Source organism: Crinia signifera, chromosome 1 (assembly GCF_055691185.1).
Source record: "Crinia signifera chromosome 1, ASM5569118v1, whole genome shotgun sequence".
Lineage (NCBI taxonomy): Eukaryota > Metazoa > Chordata > Amphibia > Anura > Myobatrachidae > Crinia > Crinia signifera.
In genome coordinates, this window is record NC_139217.1 from 372,784,189 (window position 1) to 372,811,056 (window position 26,868).

The 26,868-nt window shown below is 45.5% G+C and overlaps 2 protein-coding genes across 3 annotated transcripts in view; one reads left to right on the forward strand and one right to left on the reverse strand.

The window, feature by feature from the left end:
• Window positions 1-463: 463 nt before the first annotated feature.
• Window positions 464-26,765, reverse strand: LOC146010615 (uncharacterized). 2 transcript variants are annotated; one of them, XM_083151298.1, is made up of 4 exons: window positions 26,524-26,765; window positions 7,948-8,122; window positions 3,530-3,823; window positions 464-797 (listed from the first exon to the last, which is right to left on the reverse strand). In XM_083151298.1, exons 2-4 carry the CDS (start codon window positions 8,083-8,085, stop codon window positions 645-647), a joined length of 585 nt encoding a protein of 194 aa, XP_083007424.1. In that variant the 5' UTR covers window positions 8,086-8,122; window positions 26,524-26,765; the 3' UTR covers window positions 464-644. The 2 variants fall into 2 exon arrangements, with proteins under 2 accessions (XP_083007424.1, XP_083007425.1); XM_083151299.1 differs by lacking the exon at window positions 26,524-26,765 and having other exon boundaries at window positions 7,948-8,466.
• Window positions 26,595-26,868, forward strand: part of TCTN2 (tectonic family member 2) — a 40,525-nt gene continuing 40,251 nt past the window's right edge. The window contains exon 1 of the mRNA XM_083151294.1: window positions 26,595-26,774. Coding sequence (XP_083007420.1) covers window positions 26,684-26,774 — 91 coding nt within the window. The 5' untranslated portion in view covers window positions 26,595-26,683. The remainder of the gene's footprint in view (window positions 26,775-26,868) is intronic.

Below are 26,868 nucleotides of genomic sequence, written 5' to 3' on the forward strand. Positions count from 1 at the left end.
AAATCTCACTCAGTTGCTATTTTGTTAGGTTTACCTTTAAAAAATCAATCTATAACAGTCTGCAGACATGCTCAAGAGGTTCCGTTATTGTTCAACCAAACAGGAAATGTGAACTAGGGGAGTTTGACCATGAAATGATTGTTGGCTTGAGATGGGGGTGATTTCATTATATATTGATATATTACTGATATTTTCATGCACAACAGTCTCTATAGTTTACAGAGATCGCATTGGTCCCACTACTGTCATCTATGAACAGGAAACTGAGGCTACAGGCTCACCAAAACTAGTCACTTAAAGTACAGAAAAATATCTGACCATCCCAGTTTATGATGCAACCAATGATGTCAGAATGGTGTAAACATGACTCTTTAGGTACATTTACTTTGTTCCAACCATTACGACTGGTGGTGTAATGGTGTCTTTTAATACCAAAGTCACAGTTTAATTTCCACAGTATACCTGAACATTTTTGCTGCCTATGTGCATCCTTTTATTTAAAAAAAAAACATATTTTTTTGTTGGGGGGGGGGGGGGTTAATGCATGACAAAAGTATTTATAGGGGAAGAGGAGAGGTCCTACTGTACCTAGTAAACAAATACATATACACACACGGGACATATAGAAGTATAATATATTGTCTTCATCGTTCTGCTTTGTACACTGCACAGGAAATGGTCTTGCTGATATTTTCTGATCGTAGGGCAGATAAACAGCTGTCACTTCTTGTCAGGAGTTTTCGGGTCGGCTGAAATCTACCGGTTGGTAGCAGTGTCACAAACATATCCTGCGATTCCTGGACAGAAAAAGAATATACACAATTTGTATCATTAGTCACATTTTACTGGCTGATTGTGTCTTTTTACCTTACATTTATGCCATTGTAATGTAATATTGCTGTAGTGAGCTATTGCCATGATTTTCTGCAGTATTAAGGCTTATTTATATGTTGTGTTTTGAAGTGGAAGGCGACTGATGTCTGTATTAAAACAGAAATAGGGGAATTCAGTTGTTTTACATGCCGGCAGCCAGTAGATGGCACCCGAAGGAGCAATTCAAATTTGCTCAGTTTAGGCGCAAACGGCTGCGGGTATTTCAGCTCACAACTTCCCTGTGCTGGCGACCTGAAATTAGCAAAATGCACCCAACTGGCACTTTTCATGTAGGGCCCAGCACTTTAGTTGTATAACGGCTAAACTCAGTTGGTCTGGCCGAATCATCTTGGTAAAGAAATTATTGAATATGTGATCCATGATAAATGGGCCCCCTAGTCTCTACTATTTCTAATAGGAAACTATTCTACATATCCGCTATACTGTGTTTAGAGTTTCCTTTGAACCTATCTCCCTCCAGTTTTAGTGCGTGTCTTTCAGTTCTAATAATTCTCTACCTTTGAATGAATGTTTCCCTCCTGTACCTTGTTATACCCATGATATATTTGAGAATGTCTATCATGGCCCCCATTTCCTTCTCCAACTATACTTCTGAAGATATTATAGTGATTACTGGTGAGTATATAAACTTAAATTTTGTATTTACATATTGTTCTAGTTTGCTCTTCTATGGGGTACGTCACATTTGGACTGCATATGGGTACATAGGGGTACATTTACTAAGATGGGAGTTGTATTGAAGATGTGATGTTGGCCATAGCAACCAATTAGATTCTATTTCTTATTTATTTAGCACCTTCTAGAAGATAATAGATGGAATCTGATTGGTTGCTATGGGCAACACCCCATCTTCAATACAGCTCCCATCTTAAGGTGCATACACAATGGCCGATATTGGTTCGATTGAATGGGCGATATTTTGATGCACCTTCGGCTAGTGTGTACCATCTATATATCTGTGAACGCTGTCTGTGTGTACCATTAATATATTTGTCAAAAACTTTTTCACGTTGTCATTATGTGGTATTGTGAGTAGAATTCTGAGGGAAAAATGAATTTATTCCATGTTGGCTGCAACAACAAAATGTGGAAAAAATGAAGCTCTATAGATGTCATCTACTTCTAACATGCAGCGAATGCATCTAACTGCACTTGATGTACAAAAATATGATTTGTTTAATGTATAGGAGCCCTTTTAATAAAGTGTGTCCATAATTTCTCTGTTGTCAGGAGACATTGGGGGTTATTCTGGTTGATTCGCTCGTATGCGAATTCGCACCCTTGCGTGTCAACCAGAACCCGCCCTGCGAATGGTTGTATGCCCGCACCCCCCTTGCAGCGTGTGCCGACCATCGAATGATGTGGAACGTGCACTCATTTCGAAGTGACTCTTCAGGAGAAAGTAGGTGGGCAGCTGACATCCGGTGGCATCAGCTGCTCGCCTCCGGCACCGACGTCATGACCCGATTACCTTGGGAACGCCCATGGAACGCTGGGCGTTCCCATAGGCTCAACTATCCGCCCCCCGCCCGCAGCCTTGTGTGCGTGCACAAAGCGAACAGTCTGTTTGCTGTGGCTGCACGCACCCGGCGTATGCACATACGCCGAAATGCGCCTGCACATACGCCAACATCGGTCCCTGTGCAAACGAACGCTGTCTGCGAACGGACCAGAATAAGGTCCATTATTCTGAATTTGATACAAAACTACATGTAAATATTTGTACCTGTCAGCTACAGTATGTGCCATTTTAGCAGAAAGTTCACTACGGAAGCAGTAACTATGGGGCTGGTCCACTCTTTTTGATGTCTGGTTGACCATACTGAGATTTGTGGGTCTATTGGACATTATGGGAGAGTTGGTTGGTATGCATTTATTGTCTCGTTCTCATAACCATTGTTCATTCTCCCTCTCTTTCCATCTCACTTCTTAATTTACCTGACATTATTACTGTTTATTTTCTCCCCTTTGCATGATATGCTAAGAATCCAGTCTTTCCTGGCCAGTCGCAGTTAATTTTGTACGAAGAAACCCTGCTATTGCTAGTAATGTAAATTCTACTTTCCAATTAGTAAAGGTGATTTTAGATGGTAAATTAAATGGTGGAAGAGGGTACCAGGAACAACATTTTTTGGTTAACTTAATAATAATAATAATAATAATAATAATAATAATAATAAAGATAGTCCCCGGTTATAATACAATAATTTACATTTTGTAACAGAGCAAGTGACCTGGATAAAGGGATCCCCATTTCCATAAGTGATTCACCTCCATTGACCGTTATGCATAACATTACAGAAAACTTTTAAAATGAGCTGTGTCTCAAGTGACATCCCAACCCTCAAATTATGTGTATATACTAGACTTATCATTATCCCTTATGGTAAAAATAATATATGTTGTGTGTGTGTGTGTGTGTTTATATATGTATGTAACATATATACTCACACACACGCACGCTAGTAAGCCCACTAGAAGCAAGTGCTTTGAAAGCTAGTCTGCTACCTTGTGATTGCCTCCGTGTTTGTGCATGTGTGAGAGAGTAAGAGATGTAGTTTCACTCGGAGAGACTTTTTTCCTCACAGCATTTACCTTTTTTTGAAAAAAAAACACATCCTGTGGAATGACTTACTTTCACATGAGCTCTGTTGCTGTAACATTCTGTGCTGCTAGAAACCCATGAGCCTGTTTGTCCAGTTCTGTAACTGGATGCCGTCTCAAGGTTCTGGGTGCTGAATTTAGTAGAAGAACTATTTGAAAAGTTTCCAGTGGAAAAGCTTCTTCTGGATTCTTTATCTCCCTCCACAGACGAGAGACTGCTATCTCTTGGGGCAAGCCTCTTCCTCATCAGCAGAGCAAACTGTCTCCTCTCTTCATTTAATTGTGTTATTCTGCTCAACTGCGAGCGGTCTATCCTCTTTAATGACTAAAATACATCAAAAAGTGGACTTTATTAACCGCAATGTAATCAGGTGTGGAATTTTGGTCCTGATTCACATTTTTAAGTGAAGACACACACATACAAAAGCACCCAACTGGGTAAAACCATGTTGCACTGCAGATGGGGAATATATAATGTGCTGATAGATAAAAATTTGGGTTGGGTGGCATAAAATTTAAATCTATATTGCATGTAATAATAAAGTTATCTAACATATGTGGGCTGCATGCAACAGCAGCCAGTATTTACCCTGCACAGAAAAACTAACCCACATGAATCTCTGTACATGTTACATCTGCCCCACCTGCAGTGCAACATGTTTTAGCCCAGTTGTGTGCTTTTTGTTTTGCTTACAAATCATCGCCGGGAAAGCCGCTAATCTGCTGGTATTACCTGCAGAGGAGCATCTTTGAGGATGGCTTTGCATAGCTCTGCGCTATGTAAAGCCGTCCTCTCCCCAGCGCTGGGCAGGGGGAAAGCCGCTCAGTGTGTGTGCATCTCAGCAACCCTTAATAACTATACAAATTCCACACACACAAGAAAAAGCTACCCCCGACACTCACGAGCAAACAGTGAATCCTCGCACCTATCATGTCCACAACCCCCCCCCCCCTACCCTCCACTCACCAGCTGAAGCTGTAATCTAATTATACCAGTTAATGAACTAAGATAACTGCAATGCATAACACAATGGGTCAGGACATATCAATGATCTATGTATCAGTGCTATAAATAAATAAAATAGGTGTGAAAGGGAAAATATTAGAAGAATTTTGGTACTTGTTTCCTAGCACTGCGCCAGCGATTTTAATTGCATGCATCGGGACCTAAAAAATCGTGTCGATCACATCGCATGCAACCAAATCGCATGCAATGCGATCGCCGCGATTTTTTCATTGGAAGCAATGTAAAATGGTCCCTGAGACCTGATGTTACATTGGGACCAATGTAAAATGCACCCCAGACCCCAATTTTCATTGCCCCCCATTGTTAACGCCACCCCATTATTGATGCCAACCCGACGCGTGACACTTCGGGCTCGCTGTGCTCGCCACACTTTATAAAATCAACTCCACGCCGACGTGGATAGTGGGGGTTGAAAAGGTCGGAGGACGCGTACCGCTATAGTGTCAATACTGGGGTGGCGTTAACAATGGGGGGCCATTTCACATACAAAATACCCATTAGGGTGCCTATACAATAAAAAATCGGGGCCATTGGCCCATTTAACATTGTTCCCTATGTAAAATCGCGTCGGTCGCATCGCATGCCATTATAATGCCATGTGATGGATGCGATCCACGCGATTTTTTCGTTGATGGAAAAAAACGGATAAAACTAGCCAAATATCGGGTTGGTCGCGTCAATCTCAGACCTTAAGTTACCTTAACTTAAGGTATGCCATCACCCACGACGGCGCCGTTCTAGGAAACAAGTACCAGAATTTTTTTCATGACACCCCTAGGCCAAAAGTATCTCATTGAGAAAGTCAGAAAAATATGTTAAGTTAATGGTACCCACACATGGTGGCAATTATCACATGTTATTGTACTACATACTATTGTAGTGTAGTTCAAATCTAAAGTAGCAAAGCTCAAATAGCACTTGTCACACATCTCACCATGTCTGGGCACCATATTAAAATCATGTTTATATCTCATCATTACAGTCTGTTATGTAGTAATGGACAGGCTGCACATCTGTTAGTCCATAATTTGCCTATAACAGTGACCATAAAAATATTTAATTGGTCATGAACCACCAATCCAGGGCACCACCAGTCCCCAGGGTTCCACAGCTCACAGTTTGGGAACCACTAACCTAGACAGTGAGAGCAACTGGGTACCCCAGAGGATATAGAGAAGTATAGAGGGCAGTTTGTTTTAAAGTTCTATCAAAATGTGTTAAGTGTTATGGAATCAACATAATGGGGGAAATTTACTAAGATGAATTCGTAGGAAAAAAAATCATATTTTGTTAGGAAAATACGATTTTTTTGGGCGTATTCGTATTTTTGGCATTTACTATCCCCAAAAATATGACTATTCGTATTGATGGGACATTCGTATTTGTATTTACAAATACGAATGAATACACCATCGATAGAATATGACAGAAATCAACATTCAAAAGAATGGTGGTTCCTGAAAATACGGCCGCTAATTGGAGTAAAACGGCCGCGAATGGCCGGCCAAATACGGCTGGAAAATACAATTAATTTTCCTGTCGTATTTGCAGGCTTCAGTGTAAAAAAATAAATAAATAAATGGAAAAAAAATGGCGTGGGGTCCCCCCACAAGCGTAACCAGCACCAGGCTGTTACACCCACGGCTGTACAGTATTTTGCAGATACGGAACAACAACATTACTTTAATGTATTTCTTGTATTTTCTGTTTCAGAGCCTATTATTGTTTCATCATTCGCTGATATCAAGCCAGGTAAATAAATAAATAAGAAAATGAGAGAACCTGATGTATTGTGTTCTGTTGTGTGTTGCCCATAATATCACATACCTCCCAACTGTCCCGCTAAACGCGGGAACGTCCCGATTTTTGGGGACATTCTCGTGTCCCTCCCACGGCCGGCAGTGTCCCGCTGTGGGGGAGGCAGTTGGGAGTCCGTCGTCCCTATCCCCCCCCCCCCAATCTGACAGTATAGACGCTGTGCACATTTCGCGACCGAAAATGGAGCTGTGGTCTAATTTGCATAAGCCACACCCTCATTCACATACACCACGCCTCCTTTTCCGGGCGCTTGCGCGGCTTTGCCACACGAGTGTCCCTATTCTAGTATTCATAAAGTTGGGAGGTATGATATCAGTCACATGACATATCCGGCAGGTCTGTGAGCTATGCAGAATTAATGTACTGGTTGATATAATGTACATTATCGCTCATTTTGTCCCTTCTATAATATTATTGTCATTTTGTCCCTTCTATAATATTCAGTGTACAGGACATAGGGCTGCCAGGACAGGACATAAGGGCTGAAGTATTAGATACGCATACCTCCCAACATATGTTATCTTTAAAACGGGATACGCATGCCAGAAAAGGAGGCATGGTCTGTGAAAAAGGGGGTGACCTCACGTAATGCTGCATCGTCAGGCCACACCCCCATTTTCATCCTTCGGCAATCCTTCGGTACGTAATTGTACTTCACTATATTTGCATTTCTTCCTGCATGGTATCACCAACCCAAAACGATGGGGAGACTTCACATATTTGAACTTATCAGCGCCTGATCAAAGTTATGTAGATAACTTTTTTTGCACCAAATTCTATGAGGGGATAAAGGAATACCCTCCTTACACAACTATTTAGGCTGCTGTGCGCACTGTTGGGGATCACCACACTGTTTTCTAGTCATAGGCGCAGATTCTTTGGGTGCTCCGGGGCCTGAGCACCCACCGAAATTGTTCAGCACCCACGGGCCACCCAAACCCCACCCAGGGGTGAGGCAGCTGTGCGCACCGCAAATTATCCTGAGTGTGACCCATAGAAGTCACTGTGCTGTGCCTGCCAGTGTGCAGCCCGGCGGCGGGGCACCTGCCCGCATGGCCGGTAGCCGCAGCTGTCCGCAAGTCTTCCACATTAACAGTAATCATTGATAGGGGGTGTCTCACTAAATAAATCCAATATATGTAATGGGATTATTTGGTGTCCACGCCCCTTCCCCATGAAGACACTGCCCTATATTTTTGGCTTGAGCACCCACCAGCAAAAACATAAATCAGCACCCATGGTTCTAGTTACACCTCTGCCTAGAATGTATGGGTTCTACATAGCATTGGCCTCCACTTCTCACAACAGGCCTTTGAACATTTTCAGCTCCAGGCCCATAAAGCCCTTAATTCGGCCCTGCTGTCGGGGTGGTTCAAGGGCAATTTGGTCTGACTTGTCCTAAGGACTAGTGTATAGGGGCCTTAAGAGGAACTTAGGAAAAAGAGAACTGCCACAAACACTATTTGCTAAGTAGATAAACCGAGCAGAGGCTCAAGGGTACATTTACTAATGGTCAGTTTTAGATTGATTTTAAATTCTGAGCTTTTACTAACAATTCCACATGTAAAAACATTTAGCAGGAGTAGAGAAAAGATGAGACTCACCTCAGTTAGATTCCTTTGCTCCTTTAGGAACTGGTTGGTTACAGATCGTGGGGCAGTCATTAAATCAGGAAGGCAGAGAGAATAAAAACGGTCACTTTTACAGAAAAACGACAATGATACTCCAGGATAAGGATCCATATGTTGAGTGTTAATTAATAATTAGTCCTGCACTGGACTGCAGAGAAAAGACTGCAGATAGTAAGAATCTTGATGTCCTTTGAATTGTCAAATAGATTTACTAAAACATCTAAAACAACAGTAAGAATCTGCTGCTATGGGCAACTCATGCACTTTTCCTGTAGTTTCTGCTTGTTCCTAGGAGGGATGTGTGAAATCCTACCTGCTTTGGTCTAAACCACTTGAATTTTAGATCACCTCCCAGGAAATTCGTAGTAGATTTGGCTATTCCCATTAGCCAAACATTTACTCAGCCTTTGGGAGGTAATGCAATCATTTAAGTGCAGTGAAGCAAAGCATCTTATTAGTTGCAGAAACTACCTCAGACATATCTCAGGTTAGAGAGAGCCTACAATGACATTCCTGTCTGCAGCGCCCTGCATCAGATGCTTTCACAGCCTGGTTGGCATCATACATTAAACATGATACTTGTTAGTGCTCCTCTGCACACACAGTCCACTAAATATTAATCAGTGTATCCCGTGGTTTGAATAAAGCCTTAAGCTGAGTGTTGCTGAGAGAAACAATCTTGCGGTGAGTTGTTAATATATTAAACATATTGTTGTACAAAACTGGTTTATTTTTTTCTTCCAGGAATCAATGAAAAATCATTATTTGTTTACACAATTATTATTATTTTTTTTTAACACAATGGGAGATATTTACTGAGATGTGTATTCTACTTCACATGGGATGTTGCTATGGGAAACCAATCAGAATCGACTTATTTATTTAGCATCTTCTAGAAGATAATAGACAGAATCTGATTGTTGCCCATAGCAACATCCCATGTGAAGTAGAATTCCCATCTTAGTAAATTTTCCCCAATATATTTAATCTATGCCCATGTGTATATCTGTGTAATAAGTAAATATTGGGGAGATCTAAAGGTTAAAAATTACATTAAAAGTAACTAAAAATTATAAACAGGGCACAAACAGTATGTTAACTTGTTTATAATGTTTTCCCTCTGTTAGACCATTTGCTAACTCATACCCCTTTCAGACAGAAAACGAAATTACCGGTTGAAGCAGTTCTACCCGGTAATTTCGTGAATAACACGGGTCCTTTTTCTGTGTGAAAGGGCACACCCGTGTCGTAAATCCCGTGTCTCCGACCCTGGAATCGACCAGGGTCGAGGACACCAGATGTACGACCTGGGTTGACCCTTTCACACAGAAGAAATACCTGTGTTATTCAGCAAATTATGGGTAGAAATTTTTAACCCGGTCATTTGTTCTTCTGTGTGAAGGGGGCGTCAGGCTGCATTTGAAATGCTGTGTATTTGCCGGGATTTTTAGACTTTTCTGACTGAAAGGGGTATCATACTCCATACAATAGTACCTTGCCCTGGATTTCAGCCACTCTGATGACTACAGAGCATAAACATCCTAGCATCTGATGTGTGACCTTGTGCATGTATACATTTTCATATTTCAACACTTACTTATATAAACCTGAAATAACGACTCGGAGACTTGGATCTGGCAGAAATTGTTAGCTGAATTTATTTAAAACATTTTAAGCTAATTGTTTGTATTAGAATTTCTTAATTAAATGGTGGCCCAGAAAGAACGGCTAGTGATCTAAGCTCCACCCCACGACTGACGTATGTAATAACGTATTACCTACACAAGCGGTATGGATCCACCTACTCCATTGACTGCCAACCCGAGCGGGTGGTCTCGCTGTCCCCCGAGCGGGTGATCTAGCGCAGGCCTATAGTCAATGAAGGTGAGCGCACCGAAAACAACCGATGTGATGTATAAACATCGCTTACTGAAGACCTAAATCAATTAATCTGCCGTTCTTTCCCGCCTTTCAGCCAACGCGTTTACAGCCCCCCCCCCCTTTAGCCCCCCCTTACCACATTGAGATAGGGCGGGTAGGGTGGGAAATTCCACAGGGATAAGAGGAAGACTCCTCCTTCCCTGTTCCTATTATCCCAGCTAACTCTGCCCTCCCCTGTTTTCCTATTGGCTCCGAGTCACATGCTCTATTGTGTACACACAGCCTTGGATGTTTAATTCACTCCTTTCCTATGCAGTCATTGCGTTATTCTAAACATCCTAGCATCTGATGTGTGACCTTGTGCATGTATACATTTTCATATTTCAACACTTACTTATATAAACCTAAAATAACGACTCGGAGACTTGGATCTGGCAGAAATTGTTAGCTGAATTTATTTAAAACATTTTAAGCTAATTGTTTGTATTAGAATTTCTTAATTAAATGGTGGCCCAGAAAGAACGGCTAGTGATCTAAGCTCCACCCCACGACTGACGTATGTAATAACGTATTACCTACACAAGCGGTATGGCTCCACCTACTCCATTGACTGCCAACCCGAGCGGGTGGTCTCGCTGTCCCCCGAGCGGGTGATCTAGCGCAGGCCTATAGTCAATGAAGGTGAGCGCACCGAAAACAACCGATGTGATGTATAAACATCGCTTACTGAAGACCTAAATCAATTAATCTGCCGTTCTTTCCCGCCAAAGCGGGGGTCCTGGTCCCAGGCCACCCCCGCCCCGCCACCAGACTAGAGCACCAAAAGGCCGCTCCTAGAAATAGATCCTCCACAAATCTGAGCCTCCCCTTGTTTACATAGGGGATTCTAACAGGGAGAAACCCATGGTGGCAATGAAACTTCATTTGCCCATGTGTGTCGCCTGCACCTTGGGCAGCCATGCCCACCGTGCTGCCTTGACCTACCCCTAACCTTTCTAGGCCAAACTGAGGCATGATGCAAGTCCAAAATATGATGCGGGCAAGTCATGATGCGCTAATGGCCATCAGACTACTAAAGGTCGAGGCCCGCAGTTCCTATGCCGTGCTAATGGCCATTGGACCTCTCCAGGTCAGGGCCCGCATCTCCCTGCTGCGCTAGTGTGCATCAGAGCACTCGAGGTCAGGGGCCGCAGCTTACCTGCTGTGCCCTTGGCCAGCTGACCCCTTCCAGGTCGGGGCCTGCAGCTTCCCTGCTGCGCTAATATGCATTAGACCCCCCAAGGTCATGGGCCCACAGCTTCCATGCTGCGCCCAATGGCCAACTGTCCACTTTCAGGTCAGGGCCCGCAGCTTCTGTGCTGCGCTTATATGCATCAGACCGCTCAAGGTCATGGGCCCACAGCTTCCATGCTGTGCCCAATGGCCAACTGACCACTTACAGGTCAGGGCCCGCAGCTTCCCTGCTGTGCTAATATGAATCAGACCACTCAAGGTCGTGGGCCCCCCAGCTTCCATGCTGTGCCCGTGGCCTACTGACCACTTGAAGGTCAGGGCCCGTGGTTACCATCCTGCGCTAGTGGCCAACAGACCACTTGCGGTCAGGGCTTACAGCTAGCCTTTGGACTAAGGTGTGACCTGCCCTCCAACCCCGATACTACTTCCCGACCCCTTATGGGTGGCTACAAGAATTGTGCACTGGTTTGTAAGGCTATGATATGTTAGCTTATTTTAGGAGGATCTGCCAAAGAAAATAAAATTTCTGATGCCCAATTTTGGTTGCATATAATTTGGTAAAGTACCAATAGAACGCCCATTTTTGACACAAAGGGGGAAGGGTTCTGGGGAAAGGGGATTACTCGGCCGGAGGACAAAAACGTCTGGACCTGCTGAGGGACTATTGACTATAGAATTCAGTCTGTCAGTTCAGGTAAAAAAGCGTGAAAACTCCGGACGCTCTGCCCAACAACAGAGCGTAGTTAATCCCCGAGTAGGATGGGCACAAATGACATACAAACATCCACCCAGGCGCTAGCGCGATCTGGCTGGCGCACTGCCCTCATGGCAGTAGATGATGCGGGCAGATGTACTTATTGTAACTAGCGGTACGCCATCGTCCTAAGGCCCTAAATTTTGCCCTTGCCGCGGTTGTAGCTGCCCCTTTTCTGTGAGAGTGTGTGCAGAATTCCCTTGAGGAGTGACCTAACCCCTCCAGGCGTCAGTGCAACATCCAGCTGAATGGGTACCCCACTTCTGGGTCAGGGCCCGCAACTACCCTGCTGTGCTAATGTGCACCTGAACACTCAAGGTAATGGGCCTACAGCTCCATGCTGTGCCCAATGGCCATCTGACCGCTTACAGGTCAGGGCCCGCAGCTTCCCTGCTGCGCTAATATGCATCAGACCAGTCAAGGTCGTGGGCCCCCAGCTTCCATGCTGTGCCCATGGCCAACTGACCACCTAACAGGTCAGGGCCCGCAGCTTCCCTGCTGCGCTATTACGCCTTAGCCCTCTGAAGGTCAGCATGTCCCCTTTATGCCCCACTTTCTCCCCTTACTGTAGTTAAGTAAGAGGGATTACAATACTGCGCCCCTGAAGGCTGCTGTAACCGTTGTGAAGGTTGCCCTGGGCTATGAGAGATAGCAGTAATTGGCTGTTGTGCCCGCGGCTCTCTTTCAAGCCTTGCGGATCTGTTGTGTTGCGTATTGGACTGCCCCTTGTTAAGCCGCCCTCCTGCCCTAATTGCTGTGTCCTTGCTTGCTCGCCCCCATACTGGCATACCTGGCTGGCTTTGCACTTGGGAGTTCTGGCCATGCTATTTACTCCCGGCCCCTTCTTATCAAGAGTGGCTGGAGTGAGAGCCAGCATGCTCTGAAAAAGAAGAAAACCAAAAAACATTGTCTTACCACTGGAAGGACCGTCACCTGCTTGCTGTGACTCGGCTGTCCACACCTCATCAAACTCTTTGTTCGATTTGTATTCGATTTCCAATTCCTTCCACGTTTTTCGAGCAAGTTGTTACCTGTGGAGACATGGGACTGGTCCCTGTTCTACTGCCCTCACACTTCCCTAATGCTGGAGTTATGTTATATACAAATATATAGTGCGAACAGTGAAGGGTAAGGTAGGGTTCTGGGGGGTGGGATCAAAATGTTAATATGGTATTGCGACATATGGCCATATACGCCAGCCCCTTCCACCATGGCTAGCGAATAATAGGTTGGATGCTATCATCCCAATGTATGTATTCTTGCAATTGCGCACTGCCCTGGATCTTAAAATCTATATTTCCTTCCATCTGGACGCATATGTCCACCAACGCTCATTTCGTTGTTGGCACCCAATGAATGCCCAAGTATGAGTGTGGAATATTATAATTGGGACTATTGGTTATTGCGTAATGCTAGCGGTTGTAACTTTAGTTATTGTGCTGCCTCCGACATAGTCGGGAAGTCATAGTGAATATCTGTGCGGGAACCTAGCTCTGTCCCTGTACATTACTTTTGCTTCTTTTTAGCCGAACCTGCCATAACTTTGCTGTTGCTGTTAATAATTGTAGATCTGTGAAGCAGATGGCGCTCTTCTGTCCTAGAATGCCGCTACTCGGACCATTAAAAGCTAGTGGTCTTAATTACTCATTATGCGGTGCTCTGTACCTCTACCGTCATATTATGTCCTCTATTTATCATGCCGTTATAAGGCCCCACTTTTTGGGCCAATGCCTGGAGAACGGTGATCCCTAAGCCAAAACACCTTTTGTTAAGAACTGTATACCTAGGGATTGCGGATGTTATTGAGACATAAATTACTAAGGGCCAAGTGTCAGTTATAGCAAGAGATTGCGGTTAGTGGGCCATATGCCAGCATATCTCTAGATTGTAAGCTTGCAGCAGGGGCCTCCTACCTCCCAGTTAGTCTGTCTGTTACCCCGTTTGTTTTTCCCCTGTCTCTGATTATAAAGCGCGACAGAATCTGCTGCGCTATATAGGAAACTGTAAATCAATAAATATAAGCGCAAATGTGACAATTGTAGAAGGCAGTTTGCTGTTAGGTGCAGCGTGACCAATGTACGGTAGGGTGGTGCAGTGATTAGCAACACTGTTACCAGTAGGGCCCTTGTATAACTGCAATACCTTGTCCACTCATTTATTGGAGAGCTTGTCTTTTTATAATTGTACCAGTATATAATTATAAGTGCGCCCGTCTTGGCGGTGTGCTATTAACCTTGGAGCCCCCCGGCTGCATCTATGCGCCACAAATTGCCATATAACATCAGTGGCCTCTGGGTTCCCACCAGTGGTGTCACCCTTGCAATTGTATTGTTATCCTGGGACATCCTAGGCTACTTTTAACAGCTAGCTTAATGAAGATTATAGTTGGTAATATAATGTCGCAAAGTGTTCCCCTGAGGCGGGGTGTCCTGCACTCTCCGAAGGCCGTGTCTAGTTCTATATAAGGAGAGATTGTGAACGTGGCACCTAATAGTAGCGGGGGTTTGTACTGCTACATCTGAGAGGAATTTTTTAAAGTGCCTTATAACCAAATGTAGATAAGACCCAAAGCAGTTGTTTAGCGACATAATGTACCAGTGTAATGCGGGTTAGTTGAAAATGAGGGAGATTTATGGTGAATAATTTGGCAATGGTAAATATCCATTCGCCTTCTGGAGCTGCTACGCCCCATTTATCTGAACATGGGATGTAAAACTCCGCCCCTGTAATAGCTAATGTACTGCATGGTCTTTTTATTCTGCAATGCGAGCTTTGCCCTTGGAGCATGGCCACCCTTACTAATGCCTTGCGGCCCTACCCTCTCTTGGATGGCTGTTATCAGGGGCATGGCTCTTTAACTTCACTCCCCGCACGGGGGCCCCTGCTGATCTCCTCCCTGTGGCAGGGGTTCTACCTCTATTCTCCCCGTGCCTGTAACCATACATGATCTCTCCATTGGTGGTGCCAACGGAATTTAAGGAAAGTAGCCAGCATGTAGGGGTTATATGCGGGAGCCGGGGAGGTTGCTCCGTAGTCATTACCAGACCTGATCGAGGACCTGGAGTGCTCCCCTGACTCTATACCCTGCGTTTCCCCTCTACTGCTCTTATAGTTCTCATTTCCCTGTGACTATGTGGTGAGTCTGCTCCTTCTGGTCTACCCTGGTACTGCAAGCTATTTGCCTTTGCAGGCATTCTCTCCCCCTTCCTATGTAATGTGCGCTCGGCCACCGTCGACCCTTGACCACATTGATTCCTGGGGTCGCGGTGACCGAGCCACCACATTGATTCCTGGGGTCGCGGTGACCGAGCCGACTCAGCTCCCTCATGCACTGGACTCCAGCCCAGTGCACCTTGGTTGCTGTTTGGTGACTCCCTCCCCATGCCGCTGCTCCGTGCGCCAGACGCCCTCCTCCTACCCGCCGCCAAACGCGGACTACCGTGTGCGACGGCGGCGCTGACACTCTCCCCACACTCCAGCGGAGTGCCACAGAGCGACGCGTCCGGAGAAGGGAGGCATGGAGTGACGCTGAGCGGTGCGGCGTAGGCCCCGCTGAAGTGTCGGTCAGCGCGGCACCGCTCGGCGCTGTTGGGGATTGAGACCCCTGCCCGCAGCGCGGCAATGCGGGGGATGCAGCAATGTGTCCGGGCCTCCCGTGTACAGACCGGCGTCCGCAGCGAAGTGTGCGGCGGCCAGCACCAGCATTGCAGACAGGCGGGCGCCATTGATCGGGCACAGCCCCCCCGGTGAGTACAGATCAGGCATGGGGATGCAAAACTGTGCCCCTGCAATTGCCATCGGTGTAACATTAACCCATGTGTACAACTCCTGCAACCATGTAATCAGTGTATAAATCCTGTGATTGCCCCACAAGCCCTGCCTTGCTCCAACCCTTGCACCCCTGCCTAGGATACTGATAGGCCCTACCCAATGTTACGAATACCTTACATAACTCCTAACAGTACTTTTATGCAATAATGCACTATAAAGAGTTATCCCTTGTATGCAGCTGTAATATGTGTAAGATATACAACGTTGAAATTGTTGGAAACTACGACAGGTAATATAAAATTCTAGGCCTCAATTCTAGTACAGGGTCAGGGGTGCCTAACAATGAAAACATGGAGCATCACTCACCAGAACCATTCCAGTGAAATTCCACAGGGATAAGAGGAAGACTCCTCCTTCCCTGTTCCTATTATCCCAGCTAACTCTGCCCTCCCCTGTTTTCCTATTGGCTCCGAGTCACATGCTCTATTGTGTACACACAGCCTTGGATGTTTAATTCACTCCTTTCCTATGCAGTCATTGCGTTATTCATACACAAATTATCCACACAGATTTATATCCTGTAATACTACCAGACAATTCCTGTGGTATTTCGAGCCCGTATCGTGGGCGAGCGAAGCAAGCCCCGCAAGGGAACACAGACGCTGCTGCGACTGAGATGCTGCCGCCGTGAAACTAAACAAGTACCCTTAAGTGACCTGTCCCCTGATGCAGCAATGGCTTATTTCTTTATTTTATTGAAGTAAAATCAAGGAGCACAAATGTGTAAAGTGCCCATACATGATGCGACAGGGCAGTGCGATGGCGGTGTGGTATATTTCCCCGACAGTCGGGATTCCGACAGTCATTACTCAGATGTCGGAATACCGACTGCACAGCGTGGGGAGCGCAATGAAGCCCCTTGCGGGCACGGTGACAAGCTGCGCTTGCCACCTATTTTATTCTCCCTCAATGGGGGTCGAGGACCCCCACGAGGGAGCAGTCGGGATTCCAACGTCGGAGGAATGACTGTCGGAATCCCGACTGTCGGGGAGCCGTCCGGCACCCGCGATGACATGTGCGCTCTAGTGCACATCCCATCGCACAGCACATAAAGTCTGTGCAGCCCCTGATTTTAGTACTAGATTGCGTTGTATCTAGTACAAAAAGCACAGTGCTGTAGAACATTGTATGCTTTCTTGTACTAGATGCTATGCAAGCTAGTACTAAATGCATGGAGTTCATCGCACCATGTATTGGCAGCTTTAGGCATATGCCCCGTACACACGGGGCCTGAATCTGGTTCACTTGCAAAAGCAAATTCTCTCTTAGATTTGGGTGGGCTCTGTGCAAACTGATATCTAAATTGCAGTGTAACAATAAGCAGCCAGTATTTGCCCTGCACAGAAACAATATAACACCCACATCTAACTCTCTCTGCACACATTACATCTGCCCTACTTGCAGTATACATGGTTTTGTCCATTAGAGAGAAAATTTGCTTTTGCAAGTGAACCAGAATCAGGCTCTGTGCGATTCAGGGTCACTTTCGATTCAATTTGGACTCGATGGGCAGTCCTGTGGCATCGTGATCGAAAGCAGAAATAGACTGTGCAGGCAAATCTATTTCTGCTTAAATCTTCTAGAGTGAAAGCAGTGCCATCAGCGCTTACCGCCCACTGCTGCTGACGATCAAACTGTGCAGCTTTCAGCTCAAAATTGCCCAGTGTGTGTATGGGCCTTTAGTCTAATACATGCCTGCCACCAGGGGCGGATCCAGGATAAAATGACAGGGGGGGCACCATGATAAAAGAGGGTTTAGGTGGGGGAGGGGTAGTGTTAGTGGTGCCAGTGTACATGCTAAGAGAGCGGCAGAGAGAGGGTGGGAATGGGACTAAAAATAGGCTCTGGCCTTTAAAGTACGCAGGCCCACCATGGCGACAAATGTGAAGGATGTAATTGTGCGTGCGCCGAAGGCGCGCTCCAGAAAAGGGGGTGTGGCCACTCAACAGTGGGCGTGTCCTTCAGTGTAGTGTACAGCACCATATACAACTTCTATACATTATGCAACAAAATACTACACCTTATTATACTTGCCCCTTACACATGATGCCAAATGGAATGAGCCAAAATTCACATAATGCCACACGGATTGAGACAAAATTCACATAATGCCAAATGGATTGAGACAACATTCACATAATGCCAAATGGATTGAGACAAAATTCACATAATGCCACACGGATTGAGCCAAAATTCACATCATGCCACATGGATTGAGACAAAATTCACATAATGCCACATGGATTGAGCCAGAATTCACATAATGCCACACGGATTGAGCCAGAAATTACATAATGCCACACGGATTGAGCCAAAATTCACATAATGCCAAATGGATTGAGACAAAATTCACATAATGCCCCTCGGATTGAGCCAGAATTCACATAATGCCACACAGATTAAGCCAAAATTCACAATACGCTTCATAAACAGGGACATTGTGCGCCAAAGGCACGCATTAAACATTTACACCATAATGTCCATTACACGTTAAGTTACACGCTATTATGTCCATTATGTATTATGCCAAACACCATAATGCCTATTAAAAACTATGCTACATAAGTTCTGCTTATCTACATGCTCATTGCCAGAGGTTCCATGCTTGTTGCCATGTGGGATTACATGCTCATTGCCAAGGGGGAATACATGCTCGCGGTAAACGGGGACAGCTGCCGCCAGGCTGAAGTGATAGCCACTGACAGTGGCAGAGCCTGGCTGTATTCAGAGCACTGCAGGTCCCAGCTATTTGAAATAATACCCCTTTCACAGCAGAAAATGCATTCCCAGGTTGGCCAGCCTAGTCCCTGCATTTTCTGGTGTGAGGGGGAGAGAAAACCACCCCTTCCCCAGTTTAACCAGTTATCTAATTTAACCGGCTATATCTTCGGAACCAACTGGCCCATTTACATGAGACAAATATCATATTGAAGAACTTTTGAGTGGGCTTTGAATGATTTTGGTCCAGTGAAACTGGAACGTTTGGTTCCAGAGTAATCTGCCCTCAAAGAACATGAACAGCCATGAAATTACATTTCAAAAAATAAAAAAATTGGTTTACATGCAATATCTCTGAAACCGATTGACCGATATGGACCAGCCTGGTATCAAATTGAAGGCCCAGCGATTTGGAATGGAATGAGATCAACCACAAGCTTCTGCGATGCCAGGGGGGGAACTAGCAGCCGCCGGAACCAGGTGGGGGGTCGGAATTGACGGGTCCCATATTATCCTATGGGGGAAAAAACGTTACAGCTTTGCCAGGCGATATCTCCGGTTCCCGGGAGGCTAGAGACACGGGGCTGGGCTCGTTGGAAAGCCATGGTCCTCAGCTACAAAGTTAATGACAGGGGGGGCACGTGCCCGGGTGCCCCCCCCTGAATCCGCCACTGCCTGCCACCCTGACAGAGAAATGACCAAAATAACTTATTCATTAGTTGGATGTCTTCTGTAGTGAGAATGGAGCATATAGATTAGATAGGGAAAAATCATTAATAAGGACAGCTTTACCAAGGCACGAGAGGGTCATATGATTCCATCCCCTAAGCTCCTCCCTGATAAGTCCAGAACAATGGAAAGGATGAGCTCCAGGAAGGAGTGGTAATGGTAGAATAAAGGTACATCGCCCTCGATTTATCTGTGTTTCATTTTAGTCCAGAGATATCTACTTTTTCTGACAATTTTTTGGGTACTTATTTCCTAGCACGGCACCCACGATCTAGATTGTATGTGTCGGGCTGATATCTCAAGCACTGCATGCATCTTATGTGTTTGTGCGGCATAAGATGCATGCGATGATACAATCGATGAGATTTTTACATTGGAATCAATGTGCAATGGTCCCTGAGACCCAATTTAACATTTATTCCAATGTAAAAAGCCCCCAAAACCCCAATTTTAATTGCTACCCCCCCATGGGTGAAATGGCCCCCCCATTGTTAACGCCACCCTACTATTGACGCCAACCCGAAGCGTGGCAAGCGCAGCGAGCCCGCGAGGGGCGGCAGTACACGTCCTCGGACCGACCTTTTCATACCCCCACTATCCACGTTGGCGTGGAGTTGATTTCATATAGTGTGGCGAGGGGACGCGGAATACATGTGAAGTAGTCTGCTTGCGCTCGCCACGCTTCGGGCTCGGTGGCTCGCTGCGCTCGCCACACTATATAAAATCAACTCCACGCCGACGTGGATAGTGGGGGTATGAAAAGGTCGGAGGACGCGTACCGTCGCCGCTCACCACGCTTCGGGTTGGCGTTGATAGTGCTGGTGGCGTTAACAATGGTTATTGGGGGCTCACGATTTTTATCTTATAGCATCTTATGGATCTCATGGATCTTATGCATCTTTTTTTTCCAAATGTATTTTATTGAAGCTTAAATGATGGGATAGTATACATTGAAAATATACGTATATACATTGTATAAGAGTATTTGAACAATAAATTGCACACCTATACCTTGTAATAGTCTGGGGCAATGAGAAGCTTCAAAAACCTTTTTCTAACTTTATATAACGATTCTAATCACGAGAGTAATACACACGTATCTAGAGTAGGAGTCTGTCCTGCACGAGATAGATTATGCGGGTTGTGACAAATTACTATACACATATATAGTACGAAGGTCCTAATATCAATAAAATGCAGTAATCTGTGACACGTCTAGAAAGGTGCGTGTATAACAAAACTAAATTTTGTCCAAAACAGAGGACAAAATACTATATACTACATTAACAAAACAAACCTTTGGTGCCCGCCCGGTCCCTAAGGCCGCCGATCCATCCATAGGGCAGTCCGTCCATGGGAGAGGCTCGAGTAAGAAGAGGAGTAGGGAGGGAGGACGAAGAGGGAAGAGGGGGGGGGGGAGGAAAAAGGTGGTCTTATATGGGGATTGGGTCATTATTGCCAAGGAGCTGATAGGAGTACCAGGTCGTAGATTGGAAACATTGCTTAAGAGCAAGTTTAGTTGCAGGGGGTAGGGTCTGGATAAATTTATTCCAGCATCGAAATAGAGCAGGTGTCAAGGTTTCTTTATGCTGGGAGGTCTCAAGCCAGTCCATTGTGAACAAGAAGAGTAAACGGGAGGTGGCCATGGGTAATGTGGGTTTGACATCATAAATCCATTGCTGTAGGATTGCCTTGCGGCCAACGGCCGATAGGATCATTATTAATTTTTTATCATCTTTAGGTATGCCTGATTGATCTGCTAGGTAGCCAAAGATTGCCCATGGAGCTGTGCAGCTGAATGTGATGCCCAGGACTGTGGTGCCATATATGTGTATCTCGGACCAAAATTGACGAATATGAGGGCATTCCCAAAAACAGTGTATTATATCAGCCTCTGTGGCGAGACACTTGGCACAGCCCGCAGTGTCAGATATGCCCATTAAATGTCTTCTTTTGGGGGATAGATATGCCCTGTGGAACATCTTATATGTCATCTCCTGGTAGGAGCTTTCCGGGATAAGTTTCAAAGACGAGCAAAAGGTTTCAACTATCTGCTCAGATGAGATGGAAGCAATTTGGGAAGCCCATTTATCAATTTGTGGTAAGTCAGTCTCGGGATCAATCTCGACCCGGATTCATGAATAGATTAGAGATGTAGAGTAGGAGCCTATACGTATAAGCGAGTCCACAGGATTGTAATTTAGGCAGTATTTTCTGTATATACAGTAGTGGACAGCTTGGGCATAGAAAAATCTATGGGCGGAGTTAATGTTGAATTTTTCCTTAGCCTCGTCGAATGAAAGTGGTGTGTTTGAATTTAAGAGATCACGAATACTCAGTATACCGTGTGAACGTCAAGTAGTAAAGGGTAGTGCCGCAGTTCCTTGTTGAAATTCTAAGTTTCCGACTAGCGGGAGAAAGGATCTTATGCATCTTATGGATGCATAAGATCCATGAGATGCATAAGATGAGATCCATACAATTAAAAAATCGTTTTGATTGTATGCCTTAAGTAATGGTGCCCACACACGCACCGATCCCGGCGGTGCGATGCTATGCGATGGGGTGCGCGCTCCCGCGGCACCTCATCGCACAGTACAAAAAGTATGTGCTGCACATACTTTTTGTACTAGCTTTTTCTAGCATAGCATCGCATGCACATCGCATGCACAAGGCATACGATGCGATGCTATGTGTGCTAGTTAAGCCCACAACGCACGCCGGGAACGGTGCATGTGTGGGCACCTTAAGGCATACAATCTATGCGATGGGTGCCGTGCTAGGAAATAAGTACCATTTTTTGTGTTAATTGATTAATTAGTAAAACGGCCGGTATGAAGAAACACACACACACATATATATATATTATGCACACACATATTTTATTCTACATTATCCAATAATATTCCACAATTTAAAATGAATTAATTTATTATAGGTATTTTAAAAAAGTTTGAATTTTCTTATCAGATAATGAGATGTTCTCATGTGCCATTTTTCCTTTGCAAAGGATTGGTCTCCAAACATAAATTTCCAAAAGAACATTCTTGAATATAGGGCCTGATTCAGACTCGATTGCTAAGCAGCGTATATTCACTGCCTAGCGAGCGGGTAAGAGCCGCCTGCCTCACGTCAAATTTAAACACGGGTCCTGTCTCCTTTCTGCTGCATTTTTAAAAACGGTTATCACAGTCTCCTTAATTGTCCCCCCTGCCTGTGAATCATGCCATCCACTGATATATACATGATGGTACACACTGACCATTGTTACATCGATATATAGGGTGTTCAAAGGAACTGCCAATATATCGGCCAGAGCGTACGCACCTTAACCACTCTCGTTACCAAGGCATAACTACCCATAGAACTAACATGTTCTGAAATGTTTTTAGTTGCTTCTCTCATTCTCTGTAAATGTTTTTCTTTGAGCGCCAAGTGAAGTTGTCAATATAGGTGTAGAAATTGGCAAGCAATAATTTTTATTCATCATGAAGACCTGCAATGCTTACCTTATATAGGATATCTAATTTTTTTTTTACACATCATTTTTTATTTGAATTTATGTAACAAATTTAAACTGTTGCACATGAAAGTCTCATGGGCCCTACACACATAGCGATGTGTGCAGGGCTACCTAGCTATGCTAGGTCGGGCTGTGCTGCGCCGCTATTGCATAGCACACAGAGCTGACAGCCCACACACAGAGCGAGCTGTCAGCTCTGTGTGCTAAGCGAGCAGACAGCGCCAGTGTTCTCCGGTGGGAGAACCCTGCTGATGCCGAGATTGATGGACACTGTCCATCAATCTCAGCCAGCGATAAAGACGCGCACTGCTGCCGATATAGCCCCCACACATACACCGATGTGAGGGCATTTGCTAAGCGACTTTGCCAAACTAAGCAAAATCGCTTAGAAAATGCCTTAATATCGGCATGTGTGTAGGCCGTATATGATACTCAAGTCCCATACACACTAGACACGAAGTAAAAGGTATTGCTCAGGAGGGCCCTTCTCAGTGGCAAACGCAGGATTTTCAGAAGGGGGTTTCCAGAGGGGCGGAGCAAAGCACGGAGATGGACATTTATATGACTCAGAGATGGTGACCCAGTATAACCAGGTCAGTTAAAGTATTATAGACAGACCAAATGTATATTAATAATAATAATAATAATAATAATATTATACACACATATATATATATATATATCTACATCTGTAACAGCAGTGTAGACCCCCTGGGCATAGCAATGTATTGGGGCCCCTACCGATCCTCCAGCGGTAGGGGTGGGGGAAGCTTTGATGTCCCGCGGGTGGTAGGGGGTGTTATATCAACCGCTCAGCATGTAGTGCCTGGATCAGTAATTTCCACTAATTACCCCTTTACTGCACAGATGGTGGGAGAAGGGGGCATTGGGCTGAATGAAGGGGCCCTGATACATAACTTCCAGGGTGGTAGAGGATGTTTAATATGCAGAGGAGGGGTGTATAGTGGAGTGGGCTTATTATTCATAATTTTCTGGTGGGAGGACAGCTTGCTTGACTGCAGATATCTCCAGTTCCCAGAAATAGATTTCTTAGATTTTAATGTAATTAAAAACTAGAGAATCTCACCTACCAAAGTATTGGGGACTAGGGGATGAGAGTTCAGGAGGCAGAGCAATCTGCCAACGAGTATATAAAACTACATACCAGGTGTGTGGAGCTGGCGCAGTAACCAGCTGCTGGAAGGCTGATATCTCTGGTTTTGGGAATAGTAGAGACAAGCTACTAGTGTCCTTCAAAGGGGGAGAGTCCCAGCTTTTGGAATATACCCTCAGAAAAACTGAAAGTCAGAAAGAACCTGAAATATCTGACTGGGAAAAGCAATTAACAGGCTTGGATGGGGACCACTGCTCTGAAGTCAGATATCTCCGGTTCCCAAGGGCCGATTTTTAAAATTCTTGTACCCATGGAAAGAGGGGACCCTCAGCTTTCAGCCTAGGGTCCTTAGACTCCTGGGGGGGTCTCTGGGTACTCAGAAACCCCCCCTGCGTGCGCTACTGCTTCTGAGCGATGTCTTTTACTTTCTCGTCTATTGTGTACACTTAATATCGTATGTATGCACTTGTCGGTGCTGGCACCCTGCCAGGTCCCCACTGCCACGATATCAGGAGAGGTGGGGACTGCATAGTGTGTATGGGTGTGTATCTCACTCATCTGGTACCAACAACTATTCCACAGTTAAAGACCCTTACATCCATCGCATTTCTTCCCCTTTTCTGGGGTAAATATACTACAAATGAAAAGAGGTGATGTTGTCCATAGCAACCAAACAGATTCTGTCTTTGATTTCTCTATTGCTTCCTAGAAAATGACAGAATCTGACTGCTACAGGCAACATCACCTCTTTTAATTTTTAGAAGCTTTACTAAAATTACCCCTGAGTGTTTATAACAAACAATAACTGAACCTCTTCACTATGTCTGCATTCTTATCTGCATTGAGTTTCTGTCATGATTTGCATATTAGAAATTTGCATTAACAAACAAGTGTGCTTAATAAAGTAGCCACTGAGTGCATACTACATGGTAGTATCTGTGCAAGCCCAATAAAACTGTTTACACATGTGACATGATATACCATAAGCAGGGGTGTCGATAGGTCTGTCGGGCCCTGGCAAAATGAAGGGGGTATGGTCACCGAGCAGGAAGAGAAAGGGCCGCCTCCCTCCCCAGCTCAGCACACAGCACCGAGCAGCGTGTACTGGGCTAGGAAGAGCAGCTGTGCTCCCTGCAACACGGGAGAGGAGAGCAGAACCCGGGCCCCTTCATCAGACCAGGGCCAGGTAAAAAGTAACACTCCCACCTCCCCTCCCCGGTCATGAGGCTCCTAGGCAAATGCAGGGTGGGTTTACAGTTACCTGGGAACCCCTATTAAAGACTGAATACCACTGCTGTTTTTTCCTACAATCTGGTGTGCGTGTGCTCAATTTTTGTACCAGAGAAAGCTGCCGTGATTATTGGGCCTGCATATGTCTGAATATTATTACCTAAATAATATTTGGATGGCACACATACAATATCTAGGTGGACACCAAAAGTTCAACATGTACTTTAGTCAACATGATAATGATCGACATAAAGAGTTGTTCACAGTATTCTCCATTTGTGAATGGTAAAGTGTGCCGAGTGCTGCAGCAGCGGAGAGAGGTACCTGGCCCGAAGCATGGCAAGCAAAGAGGCGAGGTACCTGCTACACTAATTGGGGGTCCATGTGCTCAGGTGTCAACACTGACAGAATACCCTACCTAGACATTGTGAGCTTATCCACACCCTGCAAAAAATATAGCTTGAGGCAACTTGCAGGGAACTAAAACCCTATACACACGAGCCGTCGGGGGGCCACAGACAATAGTAAACCATAGCGGCCATGGCTGGCCAATATTGTATAAATACAATATTGGCCAGCCAATATTGAATATCATTCAGTGACATCAGTGGGACCCGCTAAACATACTGGTCGCTTGGCTATATTGCATGTTCGCTATCGAGGCGTGAGACAGTGCGTCGTTATCCACAATAAGTGTGCACACTAGACGATATCCTGAATATCGTTCAGAAGCCACTTTCTGAATGATATTGGTCAGTTATTGGCAGTGGCGTAACTACTGTAAGGCAGCCCCAGCAGCCGCTTGGGGGAGCAAGCAGCAGCAGGGTCTGTGTGGGCGCCAGCACCCGCTCGACGCACTGACATGCTGCTGCCTGCCACTGCCCACTGACTGAGCACTAGGTGAGTCAGCCACAGCGCGGGTGGGGCCATGGCAGAGATGTCAAATTCCCCCACTGATTCAATTGACTGTACACAGACAGAGCTGGCTATTAGCTACTGTGTACAGGATGGGTGGGCAGATGGGCGTGCTAGGGTGGCCTTGGATGCGTTGGAGCCAAGGGAAGCAGCAGTGTATGCTGGTCTCTCTTCCTCTCTCCTGCTTCAGCTTCTCTGTTAAGCGTGTGACGTCATCACGTCACACGCTGGGGAAACATGCTGGAGAGGAGCCTGGAGGGGGGGGGGCACAAACTTTTTGGCAGGGGGGAGCAAAATATGGTTACGCCACTGGTTATTGGACAATATCACCCTGTAAATGGAAATTAGGGCAGCTTGGTGAAGTGATAACATGGCTGGTACTTTGTTACCAGCCTATCAGCTCCTACCTGTCAAGTCACCGACTGGGTTTGAAAACTGCCAGTTAGGGGCGGATTGGACGGTGATAACGTACCAGCCACATTTTCACTTCTCCAGGCTTAATAAATCTAACCCCCTATTCGCCCTCTTGGATTCAATTGCTATCATCTATTCAGCATGCACAGCAGATCCGCCCGAGACCTAGATAACTAGATACTTATTATGCCATTCAAATCCGCCCACCTCGGCTCCGACCTATGCCCAGCTCAGCTAGAGGCGGGGAGACGTCAGCCATGTCGCGTCATGATGGCCCCGCCCCTCTCTTGGTTACTGTGGAACGCAAAGCTGTTACTGATATGGCGTCCTAGCAACTTGCGTGGTGCTAGGAAGAAGGGCGGCGAGAATGCCTGCTCGCCATGGGGCCCAGGGCCTTGCAGTCATAGCAGTGGCCTTGGTTGTGGCTGTGGCCGTGACAAAGGCACAGACATCAGTAGGTGAGTGGTGTTTAAGTGACCGGGGCATGGAGGGAGTGTGAGGCGTATGTCCCATATACAATGCCCACAAATGCACGGTAAGTGCAGAGTTCTC